Source organism: Parus major, chromosome 19, assembly GCF_001522545.3.
Source record: "Parus major isolate Abel chromosome 19, Parus_major1.1, whole genome shotgun sequence".
Taxonomy (NCBI): Eukaryota; Metazoa; Chordata; class Aves; order Passeriformes; family Paridae; genus Parus; species Parus major.
The window spans coordinates 5,275,692-5,299,925 of NC_031787.1; the positions used below are offsets into that span (position 1 = coordinate 5,275,692).

Consider the following 24,234-nt stretch of genomic DNA (forward strand, 5'->3'; position numbering starts at 1 on the left):
CTCAGCGCCCCGCCCGCCGCGCGCGCCGCTCCGCCCCGCCCCGCCCCGCCGTCTCTATGGTTCGCCCTCCGCCGCCCCTCTCCCGGTCACCCCGGCAACGCCGGCCGGGCCCAGCAATGGCGTCGGCGCTGCGGGCCGGGCCGCGGCTGCGGCGGGCGGTGCGGGCCGGCGAGTTAGCAGCGCTGCCCGCCGGGCTGAGGGATGAGTTGGAGGCGGCGCTGGCGGCGGAAGGAGGGCTGGTGCCTTTCAGTTTGCTGCGGGGGCTGCACGCCGCGCTGCGGGAGGCAGGTAGGCCGCGCTGCGCCGGGCCGCCGTGATCGCAGCGCGATCGCGCCGTGACCGCCCCGTGCCCCGCCCGCAGGGTCTCCGCTGCATCTGCACGAGCTGCTGGAAGGATGCGAGATCCACCTGCCCGAGGTGCCGGTGCCGCCGCGGGTAAGTGAGGGCCGGCCGGGGGTCGTGGGAGGAGGCGGCGGCTCCCGGCCCTCACGGTGGCTCCGTGCCTCCCTCAGAACCCCGAGCTGGTGGCCCGGCTGGAGCGGATCAAGGCCAAGCTGGCACACGAGGAGTATCAGCGGATGACCCGCAACATCACCGGCCAGGTGAGGGGCTGCTGCAGTGCCTGCTGCCAGGATACATCCCTCAAACACCTGAAAGCAAAGATTTTCCCCTTGGAGTGAGCGCAGTGCAGAGGGGATGTGGTAGGCACTGGAAGAGAGCAGTAAACACACCGGGAACAGATCCGGTGTTGAGGACAGAGGTAGGACAGGGTTAACAGCGTGGTTAATTAGACATACTGACTTTTGTGAACTGCTCACTGCGCCGAAGATCTCAGGTTCTGTTCTGGGAGACTGAGCACGTGCCGTAAATGTTTGACTGGGAGCATCTGTGCTGCTTAAATTTTTGTCGCAGTTTTAAAATTGCCTCATTCATGTCAAGATAAAAGCTGAAAATACAAGATCGTATGTGGGCACTCATTCTTTCCTGAGAGAGCTGATATCTTCTGGCAGGGTGCCTGTTCAGACAAGTCAGCATCCCTTCCTGCTGGCATTCCGTGTGATCCCATTCTGCCCTTCCACACTGTACCTGCCATCCAAGTGCACATTAACTCTCAGGAGAAGATCTGCTTTGCTCTCTGCCGAGCTGGACCACTCCAGATTTGACCTGGTTTAGTGAAAGGTGTCCCAGCTCATGGCAGGGGCTAGAATAAGATGGTCTTTAGGGTCCCCTTCCAAACCATGCTGTGATCTATAATCCAAGGTGGTTTTAACAGAACTTGTGCAAAATCTCACAAACCTGTGTGCTGTAAAACTGCTGCTCCCCCACAGCCCACCCACTCAAAACCTTAGAGTCTTAGGGACAGGACAGGGCATTTGCATTGCTTTTATTCTGCACACACAGCAATAACTTTACTATTAACATTAAAATACAAGTGATCACAAGCTGTTTCAATCCCTTCTTTCAGGAGGTGAACGGGCCATTGGCTGAATTTGGGAGGCAAGGTGAGTGGCTCCCTGTCCTGTTGATGTGTGCAGGGCAGGCATGGGAGCTATTCCATCTCCAGCTGGTGACAGCCCCTCCCTTTCGGAACTTCTCACCAGAAGCTTTTCATGCACTGAAGTGTTTCTTGAATAAAGGAGCCTGTTGGTCACTCTTACCAATATTTCTGGAGGCACCAGATCCCAGCTGAGGCAGCTGTGCATGAGTGCAGCTTGTCTCCAGCCCTACTCCCCAGCCTTAGCTAAAATCACCTCCTTTACCACTCTGTCCCCCAGTTCGTTCCGTGAAAGCCGTTGTCATCACCATCTTCAACTTCATTGTCACCGTGGTGGCCGCCTTTGCCTGCACCTACCTGGGCAGCCAGTATGTCTTCGCAGAGACAGCGGCGGTGAGCAAGCCCTGCCCCTGGCAGACCCTCTGTGCTGGCCACACCAGACACCCAGGGTCACCTCTCTCTCTTTTGTGTCCCCAGCGTGTCCTGTCAGCCGTCATTGTGGCCTCAGTGGTGGGCTTGGCCGAGCTGTACGTGATGGTGCGGACCCTCGAAGGGGATCTTGGCAAACTATGACCATGAACTGCAGGCTTCGTGCTGGAGCCTTTTGTCCTCCCCAGGAGCTGCTAATTTGGGACAGATCTTGTCCTGTCTGTACCTGTTCCTGCTGTGGGAAGACTGCTGCACTCCTCAGGCTCATCCTTCGCTTCCCACTCCTGAAATGAATCATGGGCTGGAAATCCCAGAGCTGCAGAACGGGAGAGGGAATGGCTGTGGACTCCAGCCACCCCAGCAGGGAGAGGGGCATCAGCTCCTGCCATCCCTGCTGTCCTGGGAAGTTTCTGTCTGTTTTTATTCTGGAAATAAATTTGACACTGTGTGTTTGTAACCTTCTTCCTGCGTGTCGGGAGGTGTCTGTTGCTATGAGAAACATTGATATGGCATCTGAGATATGGCAGAGATGTGAATCTTCCCTCTGCCTCTGCATCCTGCTCCATCTCCTGTCCAAACCTTCTGCCTGCACAGTGAAGGATGCCTGCACAGTGCCCCCAGCCCCCTGCCAAAGGGTGCCCAGAACACCCCTCAACACTGAGCCCAGGGGTTTCTCAATTGCCCTGGGACAGAGAGTGGAGCCAGCTCGGTGCACCCACAGCAGGGAGGGGACACCCACGGCAGGCCCTGGGGACCTGGACACCTGCCGGGTGGGCTCTCTGCCAGGGCCAGACACAGTGATTAATGCTCTGATGGCAGCTAAGCCCCCCTGGAAACATGGTTTAATATCCGATCCAGGGAGATCTGCCAGCACCTGCGAACGTGCCTGCGGATTAGGGGCGGCCGCGCCACAATCATCCGTAGATACAGCCCGAGATTAAGGTATTTTTTCCAAAAGATTAGTCGGTATTAGGGGGCTGATAGGGAGCTGCCCCTGCTGTGGCTGCGCCCGCATTTAGGATATTGGATGACATCTTCAGGGCCTTTGGGACCGGCAGTAATTCCACACCCTGATGAAATTGTGGCGCTAATCTGGGGGGACCGCGGTGCCAGGAGGGTCCCTAGAGCCAGGGGTCCTTGCCACAGCTATGGCTCGCCCAGGTTGGTGATGGCCGCGCTGTAGATGAGGTCGGAGATGGAGCCCAGCGAGGTGGGGAGGCCCCGAGCAGGGCTGTGGGATCCCGGCGGCGGCAGGGCAGGGGCCGGGCACGGGATGCTGCCGTCGGGGGATGCCGCTGGGGGACCCCGCTCCCCGGGCGGCGGCAGCGGCTGTAGCGGTGGCGGCTCCGGCTTGGCGCTACGGATCCTGCGGGCCCGGCGGTTCTGGAACCAGACCTGGGACGGGCGAGGGGAACTGTGAAACAACGACAGCGCCCCGACAGGGTGGCCCCGCCGAGGAGAGGGGGGCCCCCGGAGGGAAGGAGGAAAGGCTGGAGGGGAGGGTCCCGCCTGCGCTCACCTGGATCTTGGCCTCGGGCAGCTGGGTGAGCTCGGCCAGGCGCTCCCGGGTGGCGATGTCCGGATAGGGCACGGCGGCGAAGGCCCGCTCCAGCTCCGACAGCTGCCCCCGGCTGAACGTGGTCCTCCGCCGCTTCCGCGGCCCCCCCGGGCAGGGACAAGGACAGGGGCACGGCCCCTGGGCGCCGCCTCCCCCCGCCGCCCGCCCGCCGCCCGGCCCGCCCGCCCCGTCGGGGAAGCGGAGCAGCGGCTGGGGAGCTCGGGAGGTGCCCGGGGCCGCGCTCATCCTGCCCGGCTCCCCCGGGCTCTCCGCCGCCCCGGCTTTTATCTCCCCCAGGTCCCCCCCGGCGGGCTGGGACCGCCCCGAGCGGGCGGTGCTGTCCCCCCCGCCCCAACCCTTCCCAAGGGCTCCCGGTGCCTGTCCCAGCTCCGCGCCCCCGATGGCAGAGCCCCGACAGCCCCGACTGACTCCCCAGCATCCCCGGGGACCAGTAGCCCCACCAGATGCTCGTACAGGTCTCCCCCGTGCCGCCGTCGGGGCACGGTGGGGATCGTGAGGATCCCAGGGCTCGGGGACCCACCTGCCACCCGCCCCTTGCGCCCCCTCCCCCGCCTTGCGACCGCCGCTCTCCCGCAGGGCTGGCACCGGTCAATGTTTAACCGGAGCGGTGGTACCGGTTGTGCGGGGCAGCCGGGGCCGGCTGAGGGTGGCTCCCGCCGGGACCGGCCGGGCGCCGCGGGCACCCCGAGCACCGGGTGCTGGGGGGCGCATGGAACCAGAGGGGGAGCGGGGCGGGGACCCCCAGGCGGACCCCCGGCCCAGAACGTTCCCACGAGGCCAGGAGAGACCGTAAGTTTTCGGGGAGACAGAAGAGACAGGGGACACCCCGTCCTGGAGCAGCAGGACTTGGGCAGTGACTGCCCGACTGATACAGGCAGCGGCGGGTGGCGCCCCAAAAAAGGCTGGGGGGGACAGGACCGTCTGCGGCGACATGGCGGGGACAGTGAGCTCTGTCCCCTGCCAGGCCTCGGGGCACAGTGGAGGTGGGAGGACGGTGCGAGCGCAGCATGACCGGGGGTCCCGAGGGCAGACCCCAGAGCTGGGAGCACCCACCACCCTGCTGCCCTCTGTCCCCCAAAGGAGTCCTGGAGAGGAGCGGGAGGGCCCCGTGGAAGGCAGAGAGACGCGTCTGAGAGTGGTGTTAAGGTAAGGGGAGACGGAAGGGCTCAGACGAAAGGAACCTCCCTGCCTGGGACGAGGTCACAGCAGGGCTCTCCAGGGTCCCCATGCAGCGACACGTCTGTGTCCCCATCCACACCCCACCGTTAGGGTCCGGCCACTGACCTGCACGGAGACGCGGAGAGGTGACCAGCAAGTTGTGCACAGCCTCGGTGACGGTGCCGTCCACGTAAGTGTCACCTCCCCGTCGGGGTGTCGGGGTCGGGGAGGGCTGCGGCACCCTCTGAGCCGCCGCTGTCCCCACGGCCAGGTAAGCGCGGCCAGGCACGATGCCACCTTCGGCTTCAGCGCCGTGTTCGACGCCGGCGCCTCGCAGGAGGCTGTGTTCGAGGGCAGCGGGATGAGGCAGCTGGTGGAGCTGGCCATAGATGGGTGAGTCCCGGAGAGGCCCCCGCAGACCCAAACCCTCCGTCCGCCCCACGCCGGGCCTTTCCGGCGCCTTTGCACTGCCGGGGCTGTGTCGGGAGGTGGCATCGCGGTGCCACCGCCGGCGGCCGTGCCTGACGCTCAGCATCTCCCACAGCTTCTCCTGCACCGTCTTTGCCTTCGGGCAGACCGGCTCGGGGAAAACCTACACCCTGATGGGACCCCTCGCCCAGGTACAACGCTGACCATCTGACCTGATCCTGGTCATGGGATGAGCTCTTCCCACCCGGTGATGGGCTCTGGGAGCGGGTGGGTGCCCGATGTGACCGCTCACCATCCTGGAATCTCTGCAGAGCGAGACCCAGCCGGCGTCCCCGGCCCTGCTGGGGCTGATGCAGAGGTCCTTCACCTGCCTCCTGGATCAGAGCCGCAGCCGTGGTTCTGACCTGGCTCTCAGCGCTTCCTACCTGGAGATCTACAACGAACAGGTAAATACCTGCCCAGCCGCCGGCTCCGGCCCTGGTGGCACCCTGTGCCCAGCTCCCCCGGTGCCTTCCATCTCCTCAGATCCGGGACCTGCTGAGCCCGGGGCCACCGTGCGCCCTGCCCCTGCGCTGGAGCAAAACCCGCGGCTTCTACGTGGAGAACCAGCTCAATGTGGAATTCGAGAGCCTGGAGGCCATCGTCAGCCTGCTCCTGCAAGGTGCTGAGCCACAGGCACAGGGCTGGGACACGTTAAGGGCGTGCTAGACCCGGGATGGGAGGATTCAGCCCCCACAGAGTCCCCAGGGCTGGTGGTGCTCTGATGGCAGCCGAGAGGAGCAGCTCCCCGTCCTGCTGCAGAGCCGAGACAGGCTCGTGTGTGGCAGGGGGTGGTGGGCAGTGGATGCTGTGGCGTTGGGATGTGAGGTGTCGTACAATCAGCTCCTCCCCCGGCAGGATCCCAGAGGCGCCGGACCTCGGCACATGCCCTCAACAGGCACTCGAGCCGCAGCCACGCTCTTCTGACCATCCACATCCGCAGCCGAGCCGTGAGCGCGCATCCTGCTCCTGGGGCGGGCTGGGGGGCTCCGGGCTCAGAGCCGGGGTGCAAACAGCCCCACGGTGTGGGGGCATCCTCTCCTCAAGGATACACGAGTGGGGCTGGGGTGAGCAGCCGGGAATGCTGTCCAAGATCCAGGAGTCGGGACAGTGCTGTGGGCCATGGAGGAGGGGTGATAGGGGCCAAAGCATCACCCTCCAACGTGGTTTCTCCAGGCCAGCGCCTGCCCCAGCAAGCAGGGCACGCTGTGCTTCGTGGACCTGGCTGGCAGCGAGCGGGTGAAGGAGACGGGCTCCAGCGGGGAGCTCTCCGTGGAGGCAAACAGCATCAACCGCAGCCTCCTGGCGCTGGGTAAGAGCTGATGGACCCGCCCTGGGAGAGCCCTGCTGGCCCCCGCCAGAGCCCTGTCACATCCTTTGTGGCTCGTCCTCCGACAGGACACTGCATCTCCCTGCTGGCCAAGCCCCGAGGGAAGCGAACGCACATCCCTTACCGGGACAGCAAGCTCACCCGGCTGCTGGCTCGCTCCCTGGGCGGCTCGGGCATCACCCTGATGGTAAAACCGTGGAGGAGGCTGGGCAGGGGTCTCACCCCGTGAAGGGGAGGGCTGGAAAAGGATGGTGACCCTCTGGATGACAGTCCACATGCATGTCTTCCTCCTTGGCAGGTCGCCTGCATCTCCCCGTCCTCACGCTGCCTCTCAGAGACTCTGAGCACGCTGCACTACGCCAGCCGTGCACGGAGGGTCACCACCAGACCCCTGGCCAACAGGGTACCGCAGACAGGGAACCCCTCTGAGCTCCTCTGCCCCGCTGGGACCCCCCTAACCCACCCCTTTATCCCCCCACCCCTGCCAGGTGTCCCGGGAGAAGCTGCTACAAACCTTGGAGCAGGAAATCCATGCCCTGCAGCTGGAAAACCTCTCCCTGCGCCAGCAGCTGTGCCTGCCCAGAGTGCCTTTGAGGAGCAGGGAGGTCACAGGGAACCCTCCAAGAGCATGTGCGGGCTCTGGAGACAGGTACGGCCCTGCAGGGCAGCTCCCACCAGAGGGAACCCCAGCCTGGCCCAGCCTCTACGGTCTCCTGCGGGACTTCGTGGTGGAGAACGAGCAGATGAGGTATGGGAGGCTTGTGTGGGACCCCTGAATAGGGGATCAAGGGGCTGACAGGGCAGCCAAAGCCCCTGGCTGGGCAGCACCCTGCACCAACCAGCCTTCCTCAGGGACTCTGTGAGGCTGGGCAGGGCTCTCCGGAGGCTGCCAATGTCCTGCCGGGCTTCCTCACTGCTCCCCAGGCAGCCCCATCTGTCCCCAGAGCTCAGTGGTGACATCCCAGCTGGCCCATCCCACAGAGTCAGCCGCAGCTGCTGTGACAGCCAGCCCCTGCTCCGGAGTGCCCGCACCCTCCATGTCCCCCCCAGGCGCTCGGTGAGGCACCGGCGGCCCGACACAACACCCAGCTCTGTCCCCCGGCTGCCGGTGAGCCTGGGGGGCTGGGGTCTGCAGTCATCCTGCCCACGGCAGAGTGAGGATGCACAGACCACCCACCCACTGCTGTCCTCTCTTGCAGAAGCTCCCTCCTGCCTCCAGCCACCCCAGCTGCCAAGGGTGCCCACAGTGCTGCCCTGTGATGCCACCATGTGTGCCAGCTGATGCCACCATGTTCCAGGTACAGTCCCAGGGGTCTCTGGAGGGGGTGGCACAGGTGTGGCACAGCCACCTTGACCGCTCTGCTCACCCCCAGTTGCTGCCAGAGCCCCCCCTGTCACAGCCAGTCCCCCCCAAGGGAAGTGCTGGTCTGCTGTCACCTGGACAGGAGGACACAGCTCTGCCTGGCTCCCATCAGCCCCAAGGGCACCCCCAGCCCCACCAGAGGAAGCGGTGAGAGCCACTCCTTGGGCATCAGCTGCAATTCCCTGGAGTTTCAGGGGGTGGTGGGACAGTAGGTGAGGGTTTGTTCATGTGTCCTCATGGCAGGAGCCATGGCAGGAGCAGGAGCTTGTCCCAGCAGCACCCATTGCACCGTGAGCTGCCAGGCCCTGAGCGCGTTCCCAGCCCCGAGGGAAGGGTCATCCCTTCAGCCCCACCGTGGCCAGGATTGCCAGAGCCCAGAGGTGAGGAGGGCAGTGGTGGGAGGCCAGGCAGGACCTTGGATGGGCACCCATCCCTGCACAGCCATTCACACATGGGGCTGTGGAATGATGCTGGGGGAGATGGAGACCTGACCCTGCTGCTCCCCACCAGCAGCCGCCGGCTCCATCCCTCTCCTCCAGTGGGAAGAGGCATTGGACTGGCTGGCAGAGCAGATCTGAGCTGCCACAGGCACAGCATGGATGGGGCCAGCATCAGGGATCTGGCACAGACTGGGGGGACAACCACAGCCCTCGGGGACATGGGATGTTGGACCGCAAGGACTGCGCAAACCACGGCACAACGGTTGGACAGATGGACAGACAGAGCCCTCCAGCCTGCATGGCTCACAGTTTATTTCTGTCTAGCTGGGCCTGTGCTGCTGGTGGCTGCAGGGATCCCATCAGGCGCTCTCCTCCGTAGGCTGGGGGCAGTCCAGCCAGTACTGGGCGATGGAGCGGGGGTAGCGTGGCCGCACCAGGTCCACACGCTTGGTGCGCAGGTTCACACGGTAGTACTTGTCTAGGGGAAGAGGATGTGGCTGTCAGGACTGTCCCCAGCTCTGGGGAGCTGCCAGGCCTCACTGCCAGCACCTTCCCACTGCATCCCAGAGCCCTGGGACACTGCAGAGAGAGAGGAGCCTTCCCCGTGGCACGGCAGCCCCGATCCCACATCATTCCTAGATCCCGACAGACTCACCTCCTACAAAGAAGTAGACACTCTGGAGCATCTCACACGTGGAGCCCGACAGCCCATCACTTTCAACACCTGCTGAGTCGGGGTCGTTTTGCAGCCAGCTCCAGAATCCCAAATTCAGTGACTGGTGGTGGTTGTACCTCTTGCGCTGGCGGCGAGACTTCCTCCTCCGGGGCTGGCTGGAGGCCACGTAAATGCGGCCGGCCATGGCAGCGTCCAGCCGGCTGGGCAGCCCCCGCCAGTCCCGGCTGATGTACCTCGGCCTGCTCGCCCCGGCTGCAAAAGGAGCAGAGGGTGAGTGAGAGAGGCAGCAGGGTGTGGGGTGAGCTGGGCCCAGCCCCACAGAGAACACCCAGCACCCGCTCCGAGACCCACAGGAATGCTCCAAAGGATTCCAGCCTGGATGGGACGTGTGAGTGACACAGGAGCGGCTCCCCACTCCCTTGGCTGGGGTCAGCCTTGTGCTGCTGAGCCCCCTTCTCCTTTTCTCTATCTTTCATTCCCCCTGCCCAGGCTGGGGTTTTCCTGTGCCATCTCCAGCTCCAGTGATAATAAACAGTCCCCAGCAGTGACACCATGGCGTGAGGCAGCTGCTGATGGGTTTGGTAATGTGGAGCATAAGGGCTGTGAGGGTGGGATTTGGGATGCTGTGGGAGGTGCAGCTGTGGCCTGGGGGGTTCCTGTGCATGGCCTGGGCAGGATGTGATGGCTCACCCTGCCCTGATAGCTCATCCTGCCCATCTGTGCTTCCAGGCATCGCTCCCTCCTCCCTGTGTGTCTGCATCCCTCCTGCCGTGTCAGTGCCCGCTGTTGGGACCCTTTCCCCGGGGCTGGCCCAGCCCTTACGCATCCTGCTGCCAAAGAGGAGCTGGAAAACATCCTCCCAGCTGTCCCGGTTCATGAAGGCGTAGTGCTTGAACACCGTGGAGGGGGAGGACTTCTCGCAGTCGGCCTGCGTGGGCTGCTGGGCGAAGTCGTAGGACCAGTAGTACTTGTCTAGGAGACGATGAGCAGGCTGTTAGTGGGGGACAAGCACTGGAGGGGTGTCCAGCCTGTGCCCAGTGGTGCCAGGCTCTGCCAGGAGCAGGGGGGCTGCCCCCCTTACCCTTGAAGAAGTAGACTCTCTCATTGCCGTGGTAGCTGTGGGCAGGGAGGGCGAACGCTGCGTCCACGTTGTTGGGGATGCCCTCAAAGCCCTCGGAGATGTCCCGTGGGTACCCAGGGTCCAGAGCTCCGTCATCAAAACGCCAGTACTGGGTGCCCTGGGGAGTGGGGGGCAGAGAGGGGTTACAGCATCCCCCAGTCTGCCAGGAGGAGCGAGTGGATGCTGGGGAGCCCCATCATGAGGCTGTGGTTGCTTGGGGGTCCCAGAAGAACCACAGGGATTTGGGGTATCTGGCAACCACTTGTGTGTGTGGGTGCATGGAAGGTGCCAGAAGGGGATATAGGGTGGTTTGGGGGGCTGTGCTGGCCACCCTGGGGGTACCCCCAGCCCTGCAGCCCACCTTGAAGAGGTAAGTCTTGCCCTGGCAGTTGATGCGTGTGAAGGCTGCATCGATGGGGCCCTCGATGCCCCAGACATCACTGATGAGCTTGGGGTAGCCAGGCCTCACACTGGTCTTGTCCAGCTCATAGAAGTACTTCCCTGAGAAGAGAGGAGAGGTAGGGGCAGCAGGAGGGACTGCAGACACCAGCACAGGGTGACAGCATGGCAGCGTGTCCCACGTGCCTGGGGAAGGTCCCCAAAGTACCTCGGAAAGCGTAAAGGGAGCCGTTCTTCAGGTCAGTGAAGGCATCGAAAGGTTTCCCACTGCACAGCTCCTCAGGCTCCCCAGACCCATCTGTGGTGGGGTCAGGCTGCTCTGGCAGTGTCCCCCCAGGGGTTGGTGTGGTTTCCACCAGCACTGGGGATGTGGGCAGCCCTGTGGGGTCTGCCACGGGCACCTCGTCCGTGGGAAAGTCAACAGTGAGGTTGTAGTCCAGGTAATCGTCCTCCGGCAAGGCAAAGACATCTCCCCGGGTCACTGCAGGAGGGAGCAGGCTGGTTCCCACCTGGTCTGGGTGCAGGAGATGCTCCCTCCCAGGCAACAGAGATTTATAGAATCGTGGAGACATGAAGGTTGGAGAAGCCCTCTAAGATCATCAAGTCCTATTTAACCCAGCATTGCCAACCATGTCCCCAGTGCCAGAAATACAGATTTTTAGAACACTTCCAGGGATAGTGATTCCACCTGGGCCTATTCCAATGCCTGAACACCCTTTTCAGTGAAGACATTTTTCCTTCTATCCAATATAACCAATCAGCACGGGTCCCACGGCCCATATGGTGAGGAGCCAAAAACCCCATGTGCTGCAGCAAATCCTGGTGCTGACTTCACCCCACGGACACAGGTGAGAGCAGAGCTGACCAAGCACAGACCCCACGCTGTGGAGCACCCACAGCCGGTTCCCCCTGTGCCCTGGCCAGGAGGGTGGCCGTGGGGACAGTACCTTTGGCTTTGCAGACGGTGGAGTAGTCGCTGCAGCAGCTCTGGTAGTACACACAGAGGGTGTCACACTGGCACTTGTGCCCTGCATCAAAGCCTTCTTCACAGCGGCCCTCGCAGGAGTCTGCAAAAGCCACCCCACAGCTCAGGAGGAGTGATGTGGATTGGGGCAGCGGGGCCCATGCCTCCCCCCCAGCCCAGCCCCACGGGGGACAACAAACTTGGGGATGTCCTGATTGAGGGTACCCCACCTCTTCATGGTCAACTCCATCACCGGGGCTACAGCAGCTCCTTGCCCTGCTCCCACCTAGGTCCTGCTGGGATGGGAGCCACGGATTGGGCTGTGCCATGGTCACAGTTCCGTGCTGGCAGCCCAGCTGTGGGACGGGCAGGGAATTGCCAAGGCACCCCTGGCACCCGTGTGCTGCCCACCTGCTTTGAAATAAGCGTAACCCCATCCTGCAGGGTACAGCCAGTGTGGCCACGCTCACCATCCTCCCCACCCGGCCCAGGAGCCGCTCTTGCCCCATCCCCAGAGCACCTGGCAAGGGGCTGGCAGGCTGAAACTCACCTTCTGCAGCATGGCTGGCAGCGAGCAGGGCCAGCACGAGGGCAGGGAAGAGCAGCCTCATCCTGGGTGTCCGGGAGCACAGCCCTCCTGCGACTGTGAGGGCTGGAGCACAGCACAGCCCCAGCATCCACTGTTTGCTCAGCCTGCCCCGGACGGAGAAAGCAAACAGCCCAAGGTCGGAGCAGGGGAAAAGGGGCAGAGATGATCTCCCACCCAACTTCCCCCACAGTCCACGCTGAACTGGGGATGTCTGGAGGGGGACAGGGCTGCCAGGAGTGTGAGCAGCTCCTCCCCAGCCCCGGTGCAGGTTGGGCACTGTTCAGAGAGTGGGGAGGGACAGCAGGACAGTCAGGAACCACATTTAAGGCACTTATTTCAAAGCAACCAGCCGTTTCCCAGCCTTGTTTTGGCAAAGACAAAAACCCAAATGAGATGAGACGGGGGAGCAATGCTCAGAAGACAAAGGGAAAAGCCCTGGGCTTACACTTGCCCAAAATATGATCATTTTGGAGGGCTTATTCTTGGGGTCTCAGTTTTCTCAGTGTCAAGGCTGGGAACAGACCTGGAGAGCCTCAAGGCAGGGTGGCTTGGGATGGGGCAGGTGTCACCTCTGTGCGTGGGGACCAGAGGCCAGAGGTGAGCGGCTGGGGGCAGGAGCCATCAGCGCTTTCACTGCAGAAGGCAAACAAAAGCCTGTGTATTTTGCTCCCATCATTCCCTTCCTAACCAATCTTTTTGGTTACTAATTAATGTTGATTCAGCTCTTTTGGCAGCTCCTGATAACTCTGGGATGTTTATTTAATCAGGGGCAAGGAGCAAACAGACACGAGGCTGCAGCAATCCTGCCTCTTCTGTCTCAGCTGGGACAGGAGCTCCGTGGGATCTGTCCCAGCCCTTGGGCAGGAGTGGTGCAGCTTTAAGAGATGCAAGGTCTGGGGTGGGGGAGAGAAACCTGAGCAGAACACCCTCTTCTCCAGGGGTTTCTCCTCTGCCAGCTCAGACACGGGCAGTTCCTGGCATCGTCTGCTGCTGGCATCTTGCTGGAAAGAGCTTTATTTGGTTTTGAGACCGGCATTTCGACCTGGAAGCCCTGCGGAGCTGAGGGCAGCTACCAGACATGGGCTTTTGGGGCAGAACTTCTCCTGTGGCCCTCACCCCACTCCTTGTCCCCTGGCCTCAGCTGTGGCAGGGCTGGCACTGTCCCCAAGTGCCAGCCCCAGCTCAGTGCTGCAGCACAGCTTCGTCCTGTCCCTGTTGAACCAGTCCTGGGGGACAACAGCCCTGCGAGGGCTCAGGCTTGAAGGAGGCTCTAAGGGAGAAGGGCTGGGCATTGTCTGAGCTGCTTTGGCTGATCAGCTGAGACAAAGCTCCCTTCTGCTGCTCCAGGCTCCCAGTCACCAGCCAGGGGCCCATGAAAGCTCAGTGAGCCCTTCCCTGCCAGGAGCAGATCCCAGGAGAGGGGTTGGTTGGATAAAGGGGCCCGGGGGAGCTCCTCCGGCCAAGGGCTGAGCAGAGCCAGTGAGGAGAACTCGGGAAATGGGGCTGACCCCCCAGGACAAGGCTGGGAACTGCTGCAGTTCCAGAGTCCAGGCTGCTGGCTCTGAAATCTCTCCCAAAAATCAAAGCAAAGCAGAACTAAAGGCAAAGCAAAGCACAGCGCTCTGGGATAGTCAGGACAAGCCTAAGGGAATGGTTTGAATTCTGCTTTCCCCGGGCAGCAAACCCTGCTGCTCTACACTGCAACAGCCCTTCTGGTTACCCCTGAGTAACAATAATTTATCAGGAAAATCCTTACTGGTTCTGTGCCGAGCTTCTCCCGCAGTTCTGTGCTGCTCGGGGTGCCTTGTCTGCTGTCCCTCCTTGTGGGATGATGTCCCTTTCCTCTGTCTGTCCCCTCGTAGTGGATTCAGAGAGGATTAAGAGCGACTCTGTCACATCCAAACATCAACTCGAATTTAAGTCTCAGGCTGACCTGGCAACAACCTGGTTTTGGGGTCAAGGATTTAAGCTGCTCCTCCCAGCACACCGAGAAATGCCCAAAGCATTTAAGCATTTCTGCCCTGAGCACGTCTGGCCTGGAAAAAAGAAAACAAAAGAGGCCCAGGCTGCCTCTGCTCTCTCTTTTATCATGCAAATCCTGAGCCCACCCAGAAGAGCTGCTCTGAATTTTCACCAAGCAATGGGTATTTGCTCCCTGCTGATACCAAACGGGTTCGAAACACTGTGCCAGGGTGGTCACAGCCTCACCGTGACCACCACACTGCCTGGTCCCCTTTACCTCCAGCCTTGCTGGTCACAGAGGGTCCTGAAGAAATGTCCCACAAAATCAGCCTGGGGGTCCCTGCCTGCCATGGAAGTGACACCGCAGCAGCAGCTCGGGCACAATGGGGGGATGTGGGCCATGGGGACAGCAGGACAAGCCCCAGCTCAGGCTGGACAGGGAGAGCTGTGGAATAGAATGGTTTGGGTTGAAAATGAAAGATTGTCTGGTTCCAAATCCTGTCACGTCCCACTAGACCAGGTTGCTCCAAGCCCTGTTAACCTGGCCTTGGACTCACAGGGCTGGGACATCCACAGCTTCCCTGAATAAGTTACTTCACAAGTAAAAATTTTCTCCTAGTATCTAATAAAAATCTTTCATTTTTTATTTTAAAACCTCTCCCCCTTGTCCTATTGGTGCCTTTGTGTAAAAGGTCACTTCTCCCTCCCGATTTTATTTTTTTTTTTATTATTTTTTTTAATGAGCCCTGTTTAAGCACTGAAAGGCCACAACCACAGAAATTTAGGTTGGAAAAGCCATTATTCCGGCACTGCCAAGCCCATCACGCCCCCTCCCCAAGTGCTACATCCCCGCTTCTGTTAAACCCTTCCGGGGCTGTGGCAGGAGGCTCTGGGGGGATCTGCAGCGGGAGGGGGCTGCAGCTGCCGGGACCCAGCCCCTCCTTGGAGAGGCGGCGCCTGCTCCCGGTGACATCAGCCCCGGGGACCGGGATGCTGAGCCCGGCCCGGGGAAGGCGGATCCCGCTCCTCTTCCAGCTCCGCATCCCGACAGGGCAGAGCGGGGAGCGGGACTCATCCTCCCTCCCGTCCCCTGCTGTCCCCGGCCAGGCGGGTCCCCGCGGGAGCGGGGGGTCCCTGCGGGCTCCCCGGGGGATGCTGCGGTAGCGGCGGCCGATGCTCGCCCTGCTGCTGTCGCTGCACACGCTGGGCCGGTCGCTGGCCATGGCGAGCTCGGAGAGGCTGGCGGTGCCGCAGGGCGGGAGCCGGGCGGGCGGGGGCGGCCCCCGGGAGCACGGCGGGGTCTCCCCCGGGGTGGGCACCGAGGTCCGGGAGGCGCTGGAGCGGGTCCTGCCCGTTCTCCGCCGGGCCATCGCCCAGGCCAGGCAGGCGGCCACCCCCGAGGGGCTGCGGGCGGCTCTCTCCGAGGTGTTCCGGCTGGTGGAGGAGGCCTGGGGGATGCCCGCCGTGGGGAGGGACGTGGCCAAGGTTCTGTGCGATGTGATCCGCCTCGAGGGGGGCCTGGACCTGCTGCTCAACCTGCTCTACACCGCCGAGATGGAGACCAAGTGCCAGGCAGGAAAACTCCTGGAGCAGATCCTGGTGGCGGAAAACAGGTGAGTCTGCAAAGAGCCCCTCGCCCTGCCAGGCACAGCCCTCCCCACCGCCAGCTCCCAGAATGGTTTGGGCTCAAAGGGACCTTAAAGAGCTCACCTCAACCCCCAGGGTGCTACAAGCTCCATCCAGCCTGGCCTTGACCTCACCTCCCCTGCTGTGGGTGCTCCCAGCTGCACAAACCCCCTGGGATCCCCACCACATCCCCCCACACCCAGGCTCCCTGACCCAGGTCCAGGCAATGCCCGTGGGCCACTCCCTTCCCCCTCAGCTGGACCAGCCCCAGCTCAGGGATGCTGGTGAGCACTGGGGTGTCCTCTGAGCCCCCTCAGCACGACCAGCCCCAGCTCAGGGATGCTGGTGAGCACTGGGGTGTCCTCCAAGCCCCCTCAGCCTCCCTGAGCTGAGTCAGTTTGTCTGGCTCAGAGCATCTGACCCAAAGGACGAGAAGTGACTCCCTTTTAGCCATAACTGCAGCAGGAGGAGGAGGACAAAGCCACTTGCCAGAGCCTTCCTGCTGCTGCCCAGGGCTGGAAGGAAGCCATAAGGAGGGCTCAGCAGCCCTCAGGCCCCAGTTCAGATGCATGTGCTGCTGCTCAGGACAGGTGAGAGGTGTTGGGATGTCTCTGTCAGGGCACGGTGGGGTGGGAGTGCATGCCTGAGTGTGTGTGTGTGTGTACAACAGTGCCTGTGCACACCTGACACATCTAAATCACAGCACCCACACACAGCTCACCCTTCCAACACCCCAAATGCACTCTGCCAGCTCTGCTCTCCCTCACAGCACCCCAACCCAGCCAGCCCCAGCCAGGGCTCTGGAAATTGTATGGAGGGAGCCTGACCAAAGTTACTCTGGCTTCCTGGGGGATGTCTCTGCCTGGGAGATTGTGGACTCGCAGCCTGGGCCTCATTTCATGCACTGGCAGGCAAAAATAAGCAGCAGCTAAATCAGGAAAGCCCATTAGGGTGGAATTTAATCCCAGGAAGCATCACTGGCATGGTCTGCATTCAGCACTCAGCTTCCTAGCAAGAGAAAGCATTTGCTGGAGTTGTTGTTTCTGCTCCAGGGGCAGTTCATGGGCCAGGGTCTTGGAGCAGCCATGGGATTCCAGCCCCTCACTTCCCACAACCTCTGAGCAATGGCAGGGAGGAGTGGGGCTCCCCTTTGGGTCCAAGACTCTCACTTACAGAATTCTCCCAGTTTGTGCACACCAGCAGAGGTGTTTAGCTGGGAGCTGGACAGGTCCTGGCTCCATCTGCAGCTGCAGGGAGTTGGGGACCCGTGTTTGTCACCCAGCTCCATGGCTGAGTCCGGGCTCAGAGCCAGACCCAGCGTTTTTTTGTTGTTTTTTTTTCCCAGGGTTCTCCACATCATTTCCTGTCAAACCCACCCCAAGGTCAGTGAGAGCCCTGTGTGTCACAGGCTTCCCAGAAATGCTCTTCCTGCCTGCCAGCACAGGCGTGCCATCACCCCACCATGGCTGGGGACTGTGCCACTGCCCTCAGGAGCAGCAGGGCACGGGGCACCTGTGCCAGTGCTGCCTCACAATCACAGCAGCTCCATCACGGCACCAAATGGCCACTGCTGAGGGCAGGAATGGAGCTGCCACTCGGCCCAGGAAAGCTCGTGGGAGCACAGCCAAGAGCTCACCTCAGAGGGTGGGGAGGACCCAGAACACAGAAGCTGCGGCTGCCCCATCCCTGGAAATGTCCAAGGCCAGGTTGAACAGGGCTTGGAGCAACCTGATCTGCTGGAAAGTGTGCCTGTCCCTTGGAACTGGATGAGTTTTCAGGTCCCTTCCAACCCAAGTCATTCTATGACTCTGATTTCCCCTTCCTCACTGCATTTTCAAGGCACAGCCCCATTCAGGTGTCATTTTAAGCACAAGCTTCCCAAAATCAGCTGTGGCCAAGCAGCAGCTGGTGGCCCTTGGCAACCTACCCCAGGCTCTTGCTGTCCTCTTCCAGAAGAGTGCAGGGTGAGGAAATAAAGAGCTTCCCTCCAGCTGCTGTGGCAGGACAGACCCCTGTGTCCCACTTGTGTTCAGGGCTGTTTGACTGCTCATGCAGGTGTGAAAGCCCTGTCCTGACAGCTCTGACAGCAGTCCTTAGGGGACAAACAAGTTTCACTCCCAAACACAAAACAGCTCCACACCACAGCAGTGCTGGCCCAGCAGATCCATTTCCAGCCTGGCATTAACCTACCCTGCCTGTTAATTGCGATGAAGATCCTACCTGGAGCACGAGAGCATCCAGCGAGGGGTTCCTGGGCTGTGCACCCCATCACAAGTTCTTCCCTCAACACCAGCCCACTGCATCTTGCTGTGTTGCATATCTGGCAGCTGTGTCCTGCAGGGAATCATCTGTCTGTCCTGGGATAAATATCACCAAGGCACGGGCCACACCAGTCACTGTTCTCATTCCTTGCTCATCCATCCACCCCTCACCTGCCTCTCCTTCCCGCAGGGACCGGCTCGCTCGGATCGGTCTGGGCGTAATCCTGAACTTAGCCAAGGAGCGGGACGTTCCCCAGCTGGCCCAGAGCATCTCTGGGATCCTGGAGCACATGTTCAAACACACGGAGGAGACCTGCTTCCAGCTCATCTCCGACGGAGGCCTGGACACCATCCTGTACTGGTGCCGCTGGACGGACCCCGCCGTGCTGCGCCACTGCGCCATGGCCTTGGCCAACTGCGCCATGTACGGGGGCCAGGCCAACCAGCGCCTGATGATCGAGAAGAAGGCGGCAGAGTGGCTTTTCCCACTGGCCTTCTCCAAAGACGACGAGCTGATCCGGCTGCACGCCTGCCTGGCCATCACGGTGCTGGCCACCAACAAGGAAATCGAGAAGGAGGTGGAGCGCTCGGGGACGCTGGCTCTGGTGGAGCCCTTCATCGCCTCGCTGGACCCCGAGCAGTTCGCCCGGGAGATGCTGGGCAGCAGTGACAACATCCAGGGGCGGACGGCGCAGGACCTGCAGCGCCTCGTGCCCCTGCTGGACAGCTCCCGGCTGGAAGCCCAGTGCATCGCCGCCTTCTACCTCTGCACCGAGGCCGCCATCAAAGCCAGGCAGAAGAAAACACAGGTAAAGGGTAGGTTGGCCTGGAGGAAGGTGATGATAAAGGGAAGGGGTGCCACAGCTGCATCTGGGTGTCTTTTGCTCACCAAACACCTTGGTCCTCGCCTGGCCCGGCACAGCTTGCTGGGAAGAGGATGAGGGGAGGCAAAGTGACGTCTCCTCCCTTCGTGTCCCCAGATTTTCAGTGAGATCGGGGCTACGCAGAGCCTGAAGAGGATTGTGTGCTACTCCACCAGCAGCACCACCTCCTCCCTGGCCAAAAAGGTGCTGCGCATGATAGGGGAGGAGGTTCCTCGGCGCATCCTGCCCACAGTTCCCAACTGGAAATCCTGTGAGGTGCAGACGTGGCTGCAGCAGATCGGATTCGACAAATATTGCCAAATATTCCTGGTAGGGTTTTGTGCTGGGGGAGGGATGCACGGATGGACACTTCTGCCCTATCTCACACCAGAGGTGCAAGCATCTCACCCAGCTTCTCCTGGGACCTTTCCAGCCTGGATTTCTCTTGACAGGATCACCAGGTGGACGGGGACATTCTCCTGAGGCTGACGGAGCAGGAGCTGCAGAAGGATTTGGGGATGGACTCCAGCATCACTCGGAAAAGGTAGGACCACCACCAGGGCACACTGGACTCCCTCAGGGCCATCACCACAGTGGCAGAGGCAGGGACAAGGTCTCTGCCTTTCTCTTCTTGCAAAAACAGGAACAGGGATCCTCCAAATGCAAAACCTGGACTGCCAGGGCTTTTCCACTGCACTTTTTGCAGTCCCAGAGGGATTTCTGTAATGGGACCACTGCATGACAGAGGCGTGGGTGGGGGGAAGACCACCAATGGCACAGGGCAGGTGGGATGGTGCTAATTACCCAGAAAGATGGGAGCTTACCCTTAGGTGAGCTCCTCACACCTCAGTGTCCCCAGCACTCCCATGCAGCTGTTCCTCTGTTCCTGGAGCTCATCCTTCACCCCAGCACGGAGCTGCACTCCCCCCTGAGCAGGTAAAAGATGTGCTACCACACATCTCCAAGTGCTGCCTGGCGCTCCATTTGTTCCTCCACCAGGTTTTTCCGGGAGCTGACGGAGCTCAAGACCTTTGCCAACTACTCCACCTGTGACCGCAGCAACCTGGCCGACTGGCTGGGGGGCATCGACCCCAAATTCCGGCAGTACACCTACAACCTGCTCACCTGCGGCATTGACCGCAACTTCCTGCACCGGGTGACGGAGCAGCAGCTGCAGGAGGACTGTCACATCCACACCGGCTTCCACCGCGTCCGCATCCTCACTGCGGCCAGGGGTGCGGCTCCCAGCGGGAGGGAAAGGCGTTGGGGGGTGTTTGGGATGAGCTGCTGGGTGGTTTTTAACTTCTGGTGGTTGTTTTGCGCTGCCCAGAAACGCTTCACTCCCCCATCACGCTGCAAACCACGTCCAACGGGACCGATGTGTTCATCAGCTACCGGAGGAGCACCGGCTCGCAGCTGGCCAGGTGAGTCGTGCAGGAAACAGTGGAGCCCAGAGGGAGGGTGGGTGGAAATGTGGGATGTGGAGGAGGGAGAGGCTGCCAAAAGCTGCAGAGCAAATGGGGACAGCACACGTGATAACCTGCACAATGGACAGGCCGATCCCCAGTCCTGTCACCGTCACTGTGGAACTGTCTGACCCTTTCCTCACACTCCTGGGGCTGTAGGGGATCACAGCACGGAGTCAACATCAGCTCCTCGTGTTCCCTGCACATGCCCACACGGCTGGGCTGGAGCTGGCATCTCCTTCCCTGCTCCTCTGTCTCAGCCAGCGTGGTGAGACAGCAGATGAAACCTCTCCTCACGGTCCCCTCTCCTCCAGCCTGCTGAAGGTCCACCTGCAGCTCCACGGCTTCAGCGTCTTCATCGATGTGGAGAAGCTGGAGGCAGGGAAGTTTGAAGATAAGCTGATCCAGAGCGTCCTGAGTGCCCGGAATTTTGTGCTGGTCCTCTCAGCAAACGCGCTGGACAAATGCATGGAGGACCCCGAGTGCAAGGACTGGGTACACAAGGTAAGAGCTGCCCCCAGCTGGGAGCTGTGTGGATGTTGGGGTGGGAGGAAGTTGGTGAGGGGCTGGTACAGGCTATGAGCACCTGCATGTTCTGATCCTGCAGGAGATTGTGACAGCCCTGAACTCTGGAAAGAACATTGTGCCTGTTACAGACCATTTTGAGTGGCCGGATCCAGAAACACTTCCCAAGGACATGAGGGCTGTCTTGAAATTTAATGGTATCATGTAAGTAAAAGTCACCTGTGCCATGGGGTGCACCTGTGGAGAACAACTTGCATAAGGAGTAGCAAAGAGCTCAAGGACTTTGGGACAAACAGATGAGGGAGGCAGAACAGGTCAAAGGGACACTGAGTCACCCCAGATGCTCCGGAGCATGCAGGGAGCAAAGGTTCCCACCACATCCCTGCTGCTGCTGCTGTGCTGGGACTCCTCTGGGTGACAGAGGGGTCACTGCTGGGAGGACACCCATCCTCAGGCAGGTTTCACCTGGGTTTCTTTCCCCCCCTGCTTTCCCTTTGTGCATCCCAGCCTGGCGGGGCATTCTGCAGCATCCACAGGGAAAAGGGAGCTCCTGGAGAGCTGGGCTGGAGGAAAGGGCTCTCTGGCTCCTGGCCCAAATGAACTGAGCTATCTTGTGGCAACCCACACATGAGAGAAAAAGCAAACATTGCATTTTTCCCCTCCAATACAGGTGGTCCCACGAGTACCAGGAGGCCACGATTGACAAAATCATTCGCTTTCTCCACGGCCGCTCCTCCCGGGACTCCTCGGCTGGCTCGGAGAACGGGCTGGACTGTTTGCACTCCCTGGGGCAGAGCTAGAACCAGGACAGCAGTCTCAGACACTCCCAGATGACCCCTTGTTGTGTGGGTCCAAATTAATCCCTCCTGACTTTTTCCCATCTCTGAGAGAAAACCTGTGGCTCTCACTCCCTTCTCACCCTCCAGGAACAAGCCCCTGGCCCCCAAAGGCCAGCACTCACTCCCACAGCACCTGAGGAGCCAAGCCAGGCTGGACTCTGAGATGGATTATGTGTCTTCCACGTCCTCCTGTGGGGTGGCAGGACATGCATGGGCTGTGAGGGAGACTGGCACCATCCAGACCCCCAAAAGCTTCCCCCAGAAGCAGCTCCAAAGAGGAGAGATCTTCCAAGGACTGAAAACTGGAGAAGTGTTGAGAATCCATCGTAAGAGGACACACAGGAGAGAAGAACAATTGAGAGGAATGTGTGGCTGTGCTGTGTGCCCCAGGAATATCCCTGTGGTCAGAAACTCAGAGCAGGAAAGGGCAAATAAAAACTAAGCCCTAACAAAATCTTTGTGTTTGGGAAAGATAACCCACAGGGGCCTTCTGAAGTGCTTTATCTTTCCCAGCAATGTCCCTTTATCACAAGAGCTCCTTCCCTCCTCAAAAAACTTCCACCTCCCAGTGCTGCAAGACCACTGTGTGCCCTTAACTCTGGCAGTGGAAATTTGGGGTTAGACCACGTGAAGTTTCCACAGGATCTCTGCAAAAAAGGGCTTTTAAAATACCCTCCTTCCCTCCATCTGAAGTCTCAGCTTCACCACTTTATCAGGTCTGTATTTTCAGGGCACTGGAGGCTGGGCTGTAACCCTGGAAAACTTGAAATCCACGCAGGGAAGATGCTAATTGCTGTGCTTGTGGAGTTATTGTACACTGTGGCTGTATTTTATCCTGCTCCACAGCGGATCTCCCGTGGCCTGTGCCTTCAGCAGGAGCTGGTGAATCTCTCTGCTGACCACCACACCCCCACAGCCCTGGCTGAGCTCCCTGGGCTTGTCCCTACTCACTGCTGGATGCAATTCCAAACTTGTTTCTTCCTGTCCACCTCTTCTCAACACCCACCCAGGCTTTTTGTGGCTCCTCACCTTAAAATATCAAGAAAAAGCGGAGCTGATGCCAAGAGCTGGCCGAGGATGGTCCAGCTGGGAGTGGGACCATCAGTGCCTGCTGCCAACACTACTGATGAGGAACCATGGGCATCCTGACACAAACCCTGCATTTCACACTCCAGGCTGCTGAATCACCTTGCAGAAGCCCCAGGCTCCTTTTCCTACCCCTGCTCGAGAAGAACTCAAGCCTTTCAGGAGGTAACAAGGAGTCTCAGCCACCTTGTTCTCCTCCTGGCTCTCCCTGAAGCCCTGCTTTAAGTGTCAGGAACACAAACACTTCTTTCTTTTGGCTTGGATCCACAAAAATTTCAGAGGGCCAAAAAAAAAAAAAAGTTAATTCTGGTGCTTTATGGATAGTTTTTATCAGCTCACAGTTAATGGCATCTCTGCTCTCCAGTGAAAGGTTAATAGCCATATCTGCCCAGCGCTCATCAGAATTAGAATCCATCTAATCTCCAGATTAAATAACAAGAAGCCAGCAGATGAGCCCAAAGGTGAATCTGCCAAAGGATAAAAGCCTCTTGCGAGCTGCTTCAGGGAAAAGCCTTCAGTAACTGAATGTCAAGGCCTCCATGGCCACTGGAGGAGTCCCACACAAACAGTCCTAAGGATTTTTCTCTCTGCAATAATCCCTGGTGAGATGATTGTGTCCTGTTTCCCAGGGGCTCTGTAGCAATCAGCCTCCTCACCCAGCACTCCGTGTGGAGATTTCCTTGTTCTCCACAGCTCAGGTGTCTCACCTGAAGCCAGATCCCATCTCCTGCTCCAGCTGCCCAGACTGTGACTCCTCCTGTTTCCCCATCATCATCTTCACCTCAGTGAACTTGCCCTGCTTCTGGCTAAACATCCTATACCCAGCCCCTTCCAGCTGGAGCAGTCCCAAGGAAATTAATTCCTCTGTCCTCATCCTTCCTCATTCCTTTGCTCTGCCATGTCAAAAGTGTTTGCAGTTATTCAGTCAGGCATTATTAATAAATCTGTTTTTCACTTTAAATCCCCACCTCTTTGTCTGTATCACATGCTTCACTCCCTGCAGGCTTTCCACGCTTGTTTTCCCTTGACACCATGAAGCAGAGCTGACATTCCCAAACACTGTTCCCTGGAGGAACCCCCTCACCTTTGCATGCTCTGCACCCCCAGGGACCCTGCCTGCTGTCCCCAGCCGTGCCTCCACTGTTGCAACTCTTGAAGGACGGCCTAGAAAAACTTTAGTTTAATTTTTTTTAATAAGACACAATAGCTGCCATTGAATCTCTCCCCACGCAGAGCCAGGTTCCGCCTCACTGCACAACACCCAGCACCTGCTTGAACTGGCACCCACAGAGTGGACTTTACTTCACAATCACTTCAGCCACAAACATCTACTGCAACGTTCACAGCATGCCCTGTTCCTCAGGGAGCCAATTCCAGGCTTAGCCCAGCAAACAGACCCGTAATTCCCGTGTTCCCTGGCGTAACTGCTCGGAGCAAGTGGTGTAACACCAAGTTCTTAAAGCCTCCCTGCTTCTCTGCTCCCCAGATCCTCCTGCTTCTACCACAAACTCCCAATGGACAAAGCTGGGTACAAGCATTTTGCATTTTCTGCATACTGAAGGACAGGTTTCAGACAAAGCTCTCCTGCAAGCTTTA

The 24,234-nt window shown here is 60.0% G+C and overlaps 5 protein-coding genes and 1 long non-coding RNA gene across 13 annotated transcripts; 3 read left to right on the forward strand and 3 right to left on the reverse strand.

The window, feature by feature from the left end:
- The first annotated feature begins 96 nt into the window (after nucleotides 1–96).
- Nucleotides 97–2,386, forward strand: TMEM199 (transmembrane protein 199). Of its 2 annotated transcripts, XM_015646383.3 has the most exons (6): nucleotides 100–288; nucleotides 362–435; nucleotides 513–602; nucleotides 1,466–1,502; nucleotides 1,776–1,888; nucleotides 1,973–2,386. In XM_015646383.3, exons 1-6 carry the CDS (start codon nucleotides 117–119, stop codon nucleotides 2,066–2,068), a joined length of 582 nt encoding a protein of 193 aa, XP_015501869.1. In that variant the 5' UTR covers nucleotides 100–116; the 3' UTR covers nucleotides 2,069–2,386. The 2 variants fall into 2 exon arrangements, with proteins under 2 accessions (XP_015501868.1, XP_015501869.1); XM_015646382.3 differs by having other exon boundaries at nucleotides 97–288; nucleotides 1,776–2,386.
- Nucleotides 2,387–2,749: 363 nt separating this feature from the next.
- On the reverse strand, nucleotides 2,750–3,728 carry SEBOX (SEBOX homeobox). The gene is made up of 2 exons (XM_015646212.2): nucleotides 3,444–3,728; nucleotides 2,750–3,319 (listed from the first exon to the last, which is right to left on the reverse strand). Exons 1-2 carry the CDS (start codon nucleotides 3,726–3,728, stop codon nucleotides 3,071–3,073), a joined length of 534 nt encoding a protein of 177 aa, XP_015501698.1. The 3' UTR covers nucleotides 2,750–3,070.
- Nucleotides 3,729–3,848: 120 nt separating this feature from the next.
- KIF12 (kinesin family member 12) lies at nucleotides 3,849–8,460 on the forward strand. 6 transcript variants are annotated; one of them, XM_015646367.2, is made up of 17 exons: nucleotides 3,849–4,292; nucleotides 4,584–4,649; nucleotides 4,773–4,851; nucleotides 4,933–5,054; nucleotides 5,206–5,281; nucleotides 5,402–5,536; nucleotides 5,616–5,751; nucleotides 5,988–6,079; nucleotides 6,306–6,441; nucleotides 6,528–6,646; nucleotides 6,758–6,862; nucleotides 6,948–7,207; nucleotides 7,384–7,567; nucleotides 7,659–7,757; nucleotides 7,833–7,969; nucleotides 8,066–8,202; nucleotides 8,333–8,460. In XM_015646367.2, the coding sequence occupies exons 1-17, from the start codon at nucleotides 4,213–4,215 to the stop codon at nucleotides 8,398–8,400; spliced, it is 2,031 nt and encodes a 676-aa protein (XP_015501853.1). In that variant the 5' UTR covers nucleotides 3,849–4,212; the 3' UTR covers nucleotides 8,401–8,460. The 6 variants fall into 6 exon arrangements, with proteins under 6 accessions (XP_015501853.1, XP_015501850.1, XP_015501851.1 ...); XM_015646364.2 differs by having other exon boundaries at nucleotides 4,200–4,649; XM_015646365.2 differs by having other exon boundaries at nucleotides 4,200–4,649; nucleotides 8,336–8,460.
- An 84-nt stretch (nucleotides 8,461–8,544) lies between these two features.
- Nucleotides 8,545–13,905, reverse strand: VTN (vitronectin). 2 transcript variants are annotated; one of them, XM_015646374.2, is made up of 9 exons: nucleotides 13,767–13,905; nucleotides 11,972–12,119; nucleotides 11,405–11,524; nucleotides 10,666–10,938; nucleotides 10,420–10,559; nucleotides 10,020–10,176; nucleotides 9,761–9,910; nucleotides 8,918–9,190; nucleotides 8,545–8,740 (listed from the first exon to the last, which is right to left on the reverse strand). In XM_015646374.2, exons 2-9 carry the CDS (start codon nucleotides 12,096–12,098, stop codon nucleotides 8,622–8,624), a joined length of 1,359 nt encoding a protein of 452 aa, XP_015501860.1. In that variant the 5' UTR covers nucleotides 12,099–12,119; nucleotides 13,767–13,905; the 3' UTR covers nucleotides 8,545–8,621. The 2 variants fall into 2 exon arrangements, with proteins under 2 accessions (XP_015501860.1, XP_015501859.1); XM_015646373.3 differs by having other exon boundaries at nucleotides 11,972–12,114; nucleotides 13,767–13,904.
- A 996-nt stretch (nucleotides 13,906–14,901) lies between these two features.
- SARM1 (sterile alpha and TIR motif containing 1) lies at nucleotides 14,902–23,599 on the forward strand. Its single transcript, XM_015646363.3, has 9 exons — nucleotides 14,902–15,585; nucleotides 18,050–18,668; nucleotides 18,840–19,052; nucleotides 19,175–19,266; nucleotides 19,722–19,957; nucleotides 20,053–20,146; nucleotides 20,503–20,692; nucleotides 20,796–20,917; nucleotides 21,384–23,599. Exons 1-9 carry the CDS (start codon nucleotides 15,146–15,148, stop codon nucleotides 21,511–21,513), a joined length of 2,136 nt encoding a protein of 711 aa, XP_015501849.1. The 5' UTR covers nucleotides 14,902–15,145; the 3' UTR covers nucleotides 21,514–23,599.
- Nucleotides 15,481–18,127, reverse strand: LOC117245280. Its single transcript, XR_004499811.1, has 3 exons — nucleotides 18,031–18,127; nucleotides 17,789–17,932; nucleotides 15,481–15,568 (listed from the first exon to the last, which is right to left on the reverse strand). It is a non-coding gene; the product is annotated as an uncharacterized LOC117245280 (long non-coding RNA).
- Nucleotides 23,600–24,234: the final 635 nt, after the last annotated feature.